This window comes from Pinus tabuliformis, chromosome X (assembly GCF_031772625.1).
Source record: "Pinus tabuliformis cultivar Carrire ecotype Pingquan chromosome X, CPIR1, whole genome shotgun sequence".
In the NCBI taxonomy this organism is placed as follows: Eukaryota; Viridiplantae; Streptophyta; class Pinopsida; order Pinales; family Pinaceae; genus Pinus; species Pinus tabuliformis.
The window spans coordinates 947616577-947629195 of record NC_142308.1 but is presented as its reverse complement, the minus strand read 5'-3'; the positions used below and the strand labels follow the sequence as shown (position 1 = coordinate 947629195).

The window sequence follows — 12619 nt, the reverse complement described above, 5'->3', positions numbered from 1 at the left end:
AGGTTGTAATAGACCCGGTGTCTTAATTGTTTCAACTTTATTTTGTTGGCAAACCAAACATTCCGCCACAAACTTTTGAATATCTGATTTAAGGCCATCCCAAAAAAATTCCTTCTTAACCCTGTGGTAAGTTTTTAAAAATCCTGAGTGCCCTCCTAAGGGAGAAGTGTGCAATTCCATAAGAATCTTTTGTTTTAGCTGGGAATTCTTACAGAGGTATAAGCGATCTTTGTACCATAACGAATCATTTTGCCAGCTAAATGTATCAGACGTACTGGAATCTTGTTGTAACTTTCGAATAAGTGCCCACACTTCTTCGTCATTCTTCCATTCCTCCCTTGCTTCGTTTATCCAATTTGGTTGGATAATAGAAATGGCGCACAACAATGCTTCCACATCCTCATCCTTTCTTGAGAGTGCATCTGCCACCACATTTTGCTTCCTTTTTTTGTAGATGATTTCAAAGTCATAACCCAACATCTTTGTGACCCATTTTGTTGCTCTTCAGAGGATAATCTTTGTTCTAAAAAGTATTTAAGGCTATCATGATCCATTTTTACCTTGAAGTGTCTTCCCATTAGGTAGGGTCGCCATTTCTTAAGTGCATGGAGTATTGCCAACATTTCCTTCTCATAAATAGCTTTGCTTAAAAACTTTCCCTTGATTGGATGACTTTCAAAAGCAATGGGTCTTTCATCTTGCATTAGAACAACACCAATTCCATTTCCTGAAGCATCACATTCCACAATAAAGGTTTTTGTGAAGTCCGGTGTAGCTAAGACCGGTGCTTGGCACATTGCCTCTTTAAGATGTTCAAAGGCCTTTGTTGCTTCCGGAGTCCATGAAAATGCATCTTTCTTCAATAATGTTGTTAGAGGTGTGCTATTCTCCCATAATTCTTAACAAACTTGCGATAATACCCTGTCAACCTGAGAAATCCTCGCAGATGCTTTATGGATGTGGGGATTTTCCATTCCTTAATGGCTTTAATTTTGCTAGGGTCTACCTTAACTCCTTCATGAGATACAATATGACCCAGATATTCCACCTCCTGGACTCCAAAGAAACATTTGGATCTTTTTGCATATAATTGTTTCTCCTCCAATAGTTGTAGCACCCTGTCAACATGTTCAACATGATCCTTCCAAGACTTGCTGTAGATTAGTATATCATCAAAAAATACTAACACAAATTTTCTAAGGAATGGTTTGAAAATTGAATTCATCAAACCTTGAAATGTTGAAGGTGCATTGGTAAGGCCAAAAGGCATGACCAAAAATTCATAATGACCCTCATGAGTTCTAAATGCTATTTTCGGAATGTCTTCAGTCTTCATTCTGATTTGATGATATCCTGAACGAAGATCCAACTTGGTGAAGTAAATTGATCCATGCAATTCATCTAGTAATTCATCAATGACAGGAATGGGGAACTTATCTTTAATAGTGAGCTTGTTGAGCTCCCTATAATCCGGACACATGCGCCATGATCCATCCTTCTTGTGCACCAATACTACTGGAGCAGAGAAAGAACTTTGACTCGGTTGAATTATACCAGCCTCTAGCATTTCTGCAACCATACGTTCAATTTCACTCTTTTGGACATAGGGATATCTGTACGGCCTGATGTTTGGAGGAACACTTCCTGGAATCAGATGAATAGCATGATCATGATCACGCATAGGTGGGAGACCTTTGGGAGTCTCAAATACCTTGGAATGATTGTCCAGGACTTTTTGGAGATCTGGAGAAATAGATGATTCCGATGTGGAAACATCTAGCAAACATAATTGTGCAATTACACCTCTTTGCTCCTTTTTTAGAAGCTTTGTCATACCATTAGAGCTGATTATCTTTCCTGGTTTCCCTGCAATACCCCTTAATTCAACTTCCTTTCCTTCTGTAGAAAATTTGATGAAAAGTTCTTGAAAATTAAAAGCTATTGTACCCAAGGATTGTAGCCATTGGACTCCTAGTACAACATCAGCACCTCCCATTGGAATGGAAAGCATTGGGCTAGTCAATACATATTCTCCCATGGATAGCTTGATATTATGGCACTTTCCAGAGCAATTTATTTTTCCTCCATTTGCAATCATCACTTGACACTCTGGTGCTGGATATAGGAAGCAATTCAATTCTTTTGCTACCTTACAATGAATAAAATTGTGGGTGCTTCCTGAATCAATCAACACTATTACCTTTTTCTTCTTGATTTGTCCTTCTATCTTGATGGTTTGAGGAGTGGTAATTCCCGCCAATGCATTACAAGATATGGTCGGATTTATTTGTTCTTCATCTAGGCTTTGTTCCTGGAGTATATCCTCTTCTTTTGACCTTTCTTGCTCCTTTTCTTCTTCCTCTTCACAATCTATGTAGAATAATTTCTTCTCAGCACACTTATGACCTTTAGTGTATTTTCTATCACAAGTATAACAAAGCCCTTTTGCTCTTTTTTCTTCCAATTTTTGTGGTTTCAACCTTATAGGTTGTGGAAGACTAGGAGCAACAACACTTCCATCTTTATAGTTGTGAGTGGTATGCTTCCTGGTTGCCATAATTTTGCTTTCCATTTTTCTTGCTAACCTGAATGCCTTCTCTAATGAATCAGGTTCCCAAAGGCAAACATCATGTTGGATATTATCCTTTAAAGACCCTATGAACACATCAATCCTATGCTCCTCTGGAATATCTTTTACCCTTATGTTCAATTTTTGGAACTCCTCAATGTGCTCCATTATTGAACCCTTTTGTTTGAGACTTATCAATTGGCTAAAAAAAGTGTTGCTTTTTGTATCCTCATAATGTGCTATCAATTCTTCCGTAAAAATTGCCCAAGTGATAAATTGTTTACGAGAGCAAAGCCATTGATACCATACAAACTGATTTGGTTCCAAATATAAAGTTGCCATACGTACCTTTTGTGTGTTTTGCACATTATTGAGATCGAAGAATTGCTCCATCTGTAATATCCATGTGGCGGGATCCTTGCCATCAAACTTCCTCATATCGATTTTTGGAATATGGTGAGTCTTCGATCCAACATTAGAGTCTATGGAATCATGATTAACATTTCTTTTGTTCTCATCATGAGTTTCTTTTAGTACCCTTTCACCCTTAGTGACCATTTCTTGTAGCAACTTATTCTTATTTATCTTCAATTTGTCCATGTCTGTCTTCAGATCTATCTTCAAATCGTCCATATTAGCTTCTACGCCTTTCTTTAAACCATCCATCTTAGCTTATACATCTTTCTTTAAACCATCCATCTTAGATTCTGTTCCTTTTTGTGCAAGTGACAATTGTTGCACTTGGTCTCGTAATTTTGATATATCATGTTGCATTTCTTCCTCTTCTTCATGGGTCATGTCAGAGCTTTCAGGTTGCCTACTAGGTGTTTGAATTTTATTTCCTCGGGGCATAAATTACCAATAATAATGCTTAACTATGCCCTTTGAATTCCTTCAAACCAATCTTATGCAAAAATTTTAAAAAACTACACACCTTTTTTCACTTTCTAGGAGCTCGATATTGCCTCTGATGTATCTCTATACTTTCCAATCATATAGTTTTGAATTTGTGACCTGCAGTAGCCCTTTGTGTCCTCTTTCCAATGCCACAAGTCTGACCCAAATTGGATTCTCCAAGGAAGAGTTATGCGAGATCTCCCACAGTGACTTGATTATAGACTAGTTCAGTAGAGAGAACTTGTACGACGTGCCACGAGTCACTGTTTCAACCTTTGGATCTAAAAAATGCATACAAGAAACTACAGTCCGTGCTCTTTCCGTAACTTCTTACGAAATTTCAATCTGATCCCCAGAGAGAAAGTTATGACGATTTTCCCCAGGTCACCTGTTTGGAATGTAATTCAGGAGTCTGCAAAAAGACCAACTTCCTCAGATCATATCTCCGCAAATATAGTGCGAAAAGCTATGAAATTCAGACCCGAGGTTCAACGCGATTTCTTCTCAAATGGATTTTTTTTTGCAACTTCTGAAACATCACAGAAAAAAAAGTTATAGCGAAAATTCCACGAAGACCTGTTTGGAGCAGCGAAACCCTAGAATCCAAAGCTCTGATACCAAATGTTATGAAACCAGCTCAAGAAAAGATAGAAAAGATAGATCAACGCCTTAGAATTCAGCCTCTTCGAGGGGGCAACCTCCTTTACATTACATAAATGAGCAATTCTTGGATGATTCAAATGACAAAAACTCCTTTCTATATATAGGAGTCTAAGGAGTCACAATATAATCCAGCCGACCTAACAATAATAATATAAAGCCATAAAAATAACAATAGAGGGATTCTATGGGGCACAGTAATAACAATATGGGGGCAATAGGGGCACAACAATATTAATAAGGGGTATAACTACAATAGTAATGGGGTAATCACTAGTATTATAGGGACCCAACAGTTTGAAGCTTAGCACGTTTTACCTGAGTGTCTCCTTCGTAGCTCTGAATGATTTTGTCCTGTATCTCTTTGGCTGTCTTGAGCTGCATGACTTTGATAAATTCTGATTCTGACAGACTTCCCAATAACGTATTGACAACTTTGGCATTGGTTTCGTATAACTTCTTACCTGCAAAGTCTGTAGGAATTACTGCTGGAAATTGATATCATCCTTCCACAATTTCCCAAACATTGGCTCCAAGTGATTGTAGATAGGCTCTGGTTCTTATTTTCCAATATACTAAATTTCTCCCATTGAATATTGGTGGTCTGATGGATCCCATGCCTTCATGATTATTCATCTTGAAAGATCTTCCTTCAAGAGATCAAGCTTCTTTTGAAGGACTGGATCTGATACCAATTATTGGAAATAATACTGAGAGGGGGGGTGAATCAGTATTATCAGATCAATAATTTTTCATTTCCCAAACAAATTTATATACGCTACTTTTGTGAATTGAACTAGGGTGTACACGCTACTGTGATTACTGAAACCAATGTATACCCAAAGAACTAATAATTTAGTTAATTTATCATGTGTTGATCTATAACCAGTGTACCAGTAACTTATTAAACAATGCAATAAAAATTGAATAAACCATCACACATAAGCAACACACATGAACACAAAGATTTAAGGTGGAAACCCAATGTGGGTGAAAACCACCTGCTGCTATCATCTCTGTCTTCTTTTAATAATAATAAAATCTGTTTACAATCTTATACTGGTGTAGACTCATATTGGTACGCAGGCACCCACCTGCAGAAGGCTACAACCTTCTCTCGTTTTCCAGCTTTTACTGGAAGGGAGCTACAACCCCCTAGCTCTTGTACTAGCCAATGTGTTTACTAGTACGTAGGTGCTGACCTACAGAAGGCTACAACCTTATCTCTTCCTCCAGGGGCCACGTTTCATAAATTTTCAGACTGGATGCTCCTGGTATACAATAATATACATGAAGGCCTCATTTCATCAAATTTTCATACTGGACCCATCAGAAACTTTGAAACTCAAACTGCATCAACCGACAATCAGTTAATTTGAACAACCAGATTACTGTCACTAGAACATTGTGCTAAACCCAAAAACCTGCTTCATCATTCAAAACCAGCTACAACCTAAAAAATCACACATAAGAATGTATACGCTACTTTACTAAGCCCAACCTGCGTGTATACACTACTTCCTTTAATGAAACCTACGTACACCTTCAAAACTACTGAAACATAAAACTTCTGAATCAAATCTGTACCAACCAGCAATAAACTGAACATCTACTGTCAATTTACAGAGCCTTACATAGGCAGTAGCAGAGATCACCCTTCTCACTTATACAATCAATCAATCATATATCAAACTCCTTATGCATCCAGTTTTACATTTAGATCTAAGAAGAATTCATTGACAGATAGCAGTAAAACAACAGTACTGATCAAATAGATCAGTCATCTCTGAACAACATACTTTTCTTTTGCATACACTACTTGGAAGAGCCAAACCGGAATGTATACGCAACTTCACCAAAGCGAACCAGCATACATATTTGCAAATAGTAACTCATAACTTTGCTGCTATTCCAGACTTCGGACAAACTCAGATCATGATATTCAAAGAATAAAACAGGTGTACATAATTAGATCTAGCCCAACCAATATCAAATCATTAAATGATAAGTCATTTCAGGTCTCATGATCGTGATCCAACATTGAATTCAAGGTTCACAAAATATTTCAGATCAAATCACCAACATACCCCCTGTAACATAAAATATACTTCAGATAGAAGTATTCCTTAGAAACCCTTTTCACTTCAACACCTTGGCCATATTATCTTCTCCTCGTTATATAGTTTTGGGCCTTTCTCAATACTTCGGACCAAAACCACTTAGGACCCGTGGTATTCTTGGGCGAGATCAAATAGTCGTTACTCCGCTCAATATTGTGGGCTGATACCCTAGTATTGACCCTTAGTATTCTCTACTCTTGAAATTCCTTGATTTTCCAACCTGTACGCGCTTTTCCTCTCGTGGGAAGTGCGTGTATACGTATATGCACTTTTTGTTCTGTGGACCTGTGTGTATATGTTGTTTTGACTAAGTATACCTATGTATACATCTTAAACTTCTTTTCACCATCCTTTACAAACTTCTTCATTCTAATTAGTAGACTTTAGTTCCATTTTCCTGTTCTTCTGTACCAATGCCCTGTTACACTATGGGTTGCCTTTCATCAAAACTGAACTGACCTGCCAATGAGTTTCCATCAAGGACAACACTTGTATCATAATTCCAACAATTTCTTACTACATTTTCAACAAAAATCAATGCATCTATTTCATTGAAAACCAAAATATTTATGACTTTCTAAATCCAATTTCTTTTACCTTTTGTGAAAATATTACTACATCTTTCTCCATGGCTAATAATATTCAATATTATATAATACTATATAATATATATATATATATATATATATATTTGTCTCTGTGTCTCTTTCTTCTTCCCTCTCTCCCCTTGTATCTATTTGTTTATCTCCCTCCCTCTCTCCTCTCTCTCCAACTCCCTCTCTCTCCCCTCTTCCCTTCTTTCTATCCTCCTTCCTTCCCCATCCCGCCTTCTCTCTCTCTCTCTCCCCCTCTCTATCTCTATCTTCTTCCATCTCCCTCCATCTCTTCTTATTTGTCTCTCTATCTCCCCCCAAATACACACACACACACTCTCTCTCTTTCTCCACATATTTTTATCTCTCCCTCCATTCTTCGATATGCCTCTGTTTTCTTCCCTATCTCTCCCCTCCATCTATATCCCTATCTCCTTCCATCTCTCCTTCTTTGTCTCTCTATCTAACCCCCCAAATATATACATTTCTCTCTATCTCTCCCTCCCTTTTCCTCTCCCTTTGTCTCTCTTCCCCTTCTCTCTCACTCTCTCTCTCTCTCTCCTCTCTCCCCCACTCTCTTTCCATATCTCCCTTGTCACTCCCTCTCTCTCTCCACCTTTATTTCTCTATGTATTTCTTCTTCCCTCACTCTCTCTCCACCTTTATTTCTCTATGTATTTGTTCTTCCCTCACTCTCTCTCCCCATCCAACTTCATTTCTCTCTCTCCTTCCCTCACTCCTTCTCTCTCTCATGTCCTATCTCTATTTCCTTCTCTCTCCCACCTCCCTTTATCTCCCCTCATCTCCCTCTCCCTCCCTCTCTCTCTCTGCCCTCCAACTATGTCACTATCTCCCTCCCTTTCTCATTCTCCCTCTCCCCCTCTTGCCACCTCAATCTTTGTGTCTCCCTCACTCTCTCTTCCCCTTATATCCCTCTCTCCCTATCTCCTCTCCTTCTCTCTCTCTCCCCTCTTTCTCTCCTCTCTCCCTCACTCTCTCTCCATATCTCCCTTGTCACTCCCTCTCAATCTCCACCTTTGTCTCTCTGTCTTTTTTCTTCTCTCCCCCTCTCTCCCTCTCCAACTCCATTTCTCTCTCCCCTCATCTCTCTCTTCATTTCTCTTTCTCCTTCTCTTACACACCTCTCTCTCTCTCGCTCTAGTTATGTCACTATCTCCCTACATCTCTCCTTCTCAGAAATAAGAAGATAAAAATAGATAGAAATGCTTCTTTATTGATCAAACCCTTAAGGTAGGGCAACACCATACATTCACTCCTTAAGGAAGGAGAACACTCCACAAGCCATATGCCTGTTCATACAATAATCCTTGACACCTCTCCAAGTGGAGTCTCTAGCGTCTATATAGGCCTCATACATACAGTACCATGGGTCATTACCATGGTTCCTTCATACCATCGAACTAATACCATGGGTCCATTACATTATTACTAACTACTTGTGGTCCCTTACATGATACGGGTTAACCACCTTATTTATTACTATGGCTCATCCCATTATTACACTATTACCTTGGGTAGCTCCCTTTGTACCCCATATTATCCCCCTTAAGTATATAACACCAAGGCAGTGCTCTTTTCCTCCTTACAACATTCTCACTAGACTTACCCATTTAAATCATCTGGGTCAGTCACATTTCCAACCTATCAGAGTGTAGCCTTAGATCATGACTTGCGATAAGACTCAAAATAATGACTAGCCCATGGTTGAGAGCCACATTCATAGTTATTAACAACTATGATATAAAAATGCAATTTGTACTAATTAAACCAAATGCGACCTACCTTGTGATAGAAAATCAAGACTGAGCTATTTCATTTACTCCATAGGTTGCAAAAAACAACAGAAACCTTTAGTGACACTGTGGATATGAAATGCCACTTGCTTTATCTCTTGGAATTGCGACCCATTCTGTCTTTGAAACTTGCAACCTACTCTGTCTTTTAAATTTAGGATCTACATTGTGTTTATGGACTGTGACCTACCTTAAAACTGATCTTGTGACCTACAAAAGCTTTCTCCCTGCCAAGACTGATCACCTAACCCCTGACATCCTGAAGCTTGACCTTGGCATTCATATTTTTTCTAGTTAAATTAATGATTGTCATTGTTTTGAGCTAACATTTATGTCTTCTATAAATATATTCAAAATGTTAGGTAACATCAACATAGACTACCTAAACATGTCATTATCTTTCGGTGAAATAGTTTTTCCCGTGATAAGACGATTTGGCAAGAGCTCTACTAGGATTGAAAGAAACATAGAAGGGGCCATGGATAGCCCTCCAAAGTTTCCTGTCTATGGAGATACTAATTGTCGTGTTGACAAGGCAAAATAAATCATTTGTGGATATATTTACTCAAAGTTTGCAAGGAAGATAATCTAGTCGATGAGGAGGATTTTAAAATATATATCAATGTGAAGAAATCATGGTTTCACAAAGTCGCAGTGCACCCACTAGTATTTTGATGCATAGAGATGATAGAATAGATCCTTCAACACACCAATGAAGGTCATGATGGGGAAATTATGGCATCCTTAAATGCCACAAACATTTCAAGCTATTACAAGTTGCCCTCACATCAAGAAGCATTGAACACCAGATGGTTATCTACAGTCAATGAGTCCACCAAGTTTATATTTAAATCTGTGTGGCAAGAGCCAAATAAATTTAAGCTCAAAGTAGAGGAAACCAACCATTGACACCTTTCAAGGAACTTGGGTTCCCCTGATGCATGCAATTGCCACGAAAGGAACAATATTCAATTTGGAAACCATATTTTCATTTTCTATCAAAGAAAATGTCCATGCAGGCAAGAATCCGATAGAAGGAGAACAATTAGAGTTCTACATGGATTCCTATCTCTTAGGTGCAATCTATGCTAAGTGTGACTTCAAAAGTTTGGGTTTGAAGTGGATTTCAAATGAATCAGAACCTTTGCATATCTATTATAAGAGCTTATGGAGTACAGTCTATAGGGGCATGTATGAAAATATTGTGGTGTACTTTATTTACCCTCTATATAGTGTACTCTTCAATGATCAACCTCCATGAATGTCAGAAAGGGCTCAAAATTTTCTTCATGATATCATATATTCCTTTCCAATTAGAGAGACTACGTATATCATGGTAGTTAGTGTCTATAAGCCTCCTCATGCTCTCTCCACGCCGGTTACATATAAAGTGGTATTGCAAGAGGTTGCCTAGTAGTTGAACACTAGGTTGTCTAAGACTTTGGTGAAAGGAAAGAAGGGAGCATGGCCTATCTTACGATTAGACATCAGTGCATACACTATCCATAGATTTAAGGATTTCAAAGTGAAAGTCGAAGATATAAAGCTTTTTCATTTTATTGATTTGAGTTTCCACAAATATAACACAATGGGTATTGCATTGGCACAATGGAAAGAAATTGCGTTCGATTGGGGTTAATCTCATTTCAGAGATGAAGAGGAATAAAGATTTTTTATTTTTTTATAACGCATCTAAAGCAGTAGATTAAGAAAGGAGGAAAAACAGTAAGAAAATGGCACATAATAAAGCATAATTCTAGATGCAAGAGTAACCATTCTCAAGAGAAAAATAGATAGAAATGCTTGTGTACTACCAGGTATAAAGAAAATTACATAACAGTCTAAGCTAGATATAAAGCAAATTAAAATTCTTATGCAGATAACAATTCGAGATCATTATGCAGCATTATCACACAAAACAGAGAAATTGAAGAATTAAAGGAAATCAGATTGTATTTGATTAAAGCCTGCCACTTTTTGTAGGGGCCCTCCACATAGCAGTTTAGAGCTTCAAGCCAATACAACGATTGCACTCAAAAACCAAATTCATTCACACGAAATTCACAAATTGTTCATAAAACATATCATTCGGCATGCACCCAAATAACAGTGCGTCCATTAGCTTTATAACAGGTCTCTTGGCATAACTGTATGAATATTTTAAGCCTAATATCTCTTAATCCTATCTAAACTTATAACGTCAAACTGTCGCTTTTCTATTTTGGAAGCAAAACGATAAGGTTTCAACTCATCTCAGGTTTTGTTCTGCCTTAATCGGCGGTTGACTTAAAGTTTGACCACAATCTCCTGTGCCTCTTTTAGCAAATAGTTTTGAGTGGATAGGAAGGTATCCATGAGGGAGTCATCCTCTATCCATCTGCACCTTTCGCTGCTGACCTAGAACTCTGAAACCTTGCGAACAATGAAGACAGCTATGGAATCATAGACTAGTTGCGGAAAAAAACTGATTCGGTAATAAATTAAATATTATAGAAAAAAACTCAATATAAATATTCTCCCAAACCCCTAAGCCAAAGAAATATCAAAAATCAATACGCGAGCCTGTATATTTTGCCAGATAAATATACTTTGTGTTTTGAAAATACTCATTTACTATCCAACCCTAACCCGGATGAACACCATAATGGCAAGGGTTGTTGCCTTGGACGCGTTCTTCACATCCAAGCGAAAAAACGTTTGGGTCGGCCGACCTTGAATTTGAATGGCAAGAAACCACGTTTAAATATGTATAAATACACAATCAATATTCAATACAAAATGCATATCTCATGAGTAGAAGATTAAACACATCATTCGTTACGATTAATCAAGAGAATCTTCATTAGTACAAGCCACGGCAGGAGGTTATCAATTTTGCCCAGATTGCAACAGAGAAGCGGCAACCGTTGTGGATTCCATCATAGCAGAGTGCGTGTGCACGGAATGCGGGCTCGTCGTCGACACTAACACTATAGACGAAACCCACGATGTCAGAATCTTCGACGACAACCATGATGCTCAGAGGATCAAATGCGCCGAGCCACAAGGTGGCCTGCCGGCCACACACATTGAAGGAAGCGGCTCAGGCAGCTTGGTCCGCTCGGCAAGGAAATCACTGAAGTGCTCCAAGGAGGACAACGTGAGACAACACCGTGAAGAAATGGCTGAGTTGGGTATGAGGTTGAGTGTGAGTCAACCAGTGGTAGAGCGCGCCCTTTACATCTTCGAAAAGTTTTGCAGCTCCAACGAGTCCCCATTCAGGAAGGACATGAAGAACATGAATGCCATACTAGTCTCCTGTCTTTATAATGCTGGCAAGCAACTGAACCAGCAGAAAGCATTAGAAGAATGGGCGTAGGTAACAGACTTAACGTTGAGAGATATATTCCAAGCTGGAAGGATTATTCAAGCATTCATTCACGCCCATTACGTTGCGAGCTCGGAGACCCTGCGTGTTGAACCTTCCAAGAATGGTGGAAGTGGAGTCCGTGATAATAGAAGGATTTGGGATCCTCTGGAGCATAACAAGAGCCAGAGGTTCAAGTCTTTAGTCTGCCGGCTTGTCGGATTTGAATTATAGAACACAAAATTGTGGGGGAGATGGGGACAGAAGTAGTGAAGTTTGTGAATATGGGGAGATAACCAGCGTCAATAGCAGCTGTTATTGTTTGATTTTTGATATGTTAAATTAGACTGGCAGGGTTGGAATTTGGATTTTTCTTTATTTTTATTGAAATTTGGATTTTTCTTTATTTTTATTGAAAAAAAAATTGTAGTTTAAGAATTTATTTTGTTTGTCTTTCAAAAGTAATGCTATGATAGTAAATTAGTTTTTCATCAATAAAAATTAGATTAAAAAATTATCTTTGAATAAAATAATTATATAATTATGTTAATTTTTTTACATATTTATCATAAGAAAAAAATAAAATGGCCAATATTTTTTTGCTTTATATAGTATCATTA

General features: G+C 38.1%; 1 protein-coding gene across 1 annotated transcript in view; it reads left to right on the top strand.

Moving 5' to 3' along the window:
• Positions 1-12011, top strand: part of LOC149142828 (transcription initiation factor IIB-like) — a 28194-nt gene extending 16183 nt beyond the window's left edge. The window contains exon 2 of the mRNA XM_089451591.1: positions 11500-12011. Coding sequence (XP_089307717.1) covers positions 11500-12011 — 512 coding nt within the window. The remainder of the gene's footprint in view (positions 1-11499) is intronic.
• Positions 12012-12619: the final 608 nt, after the last annotated feature.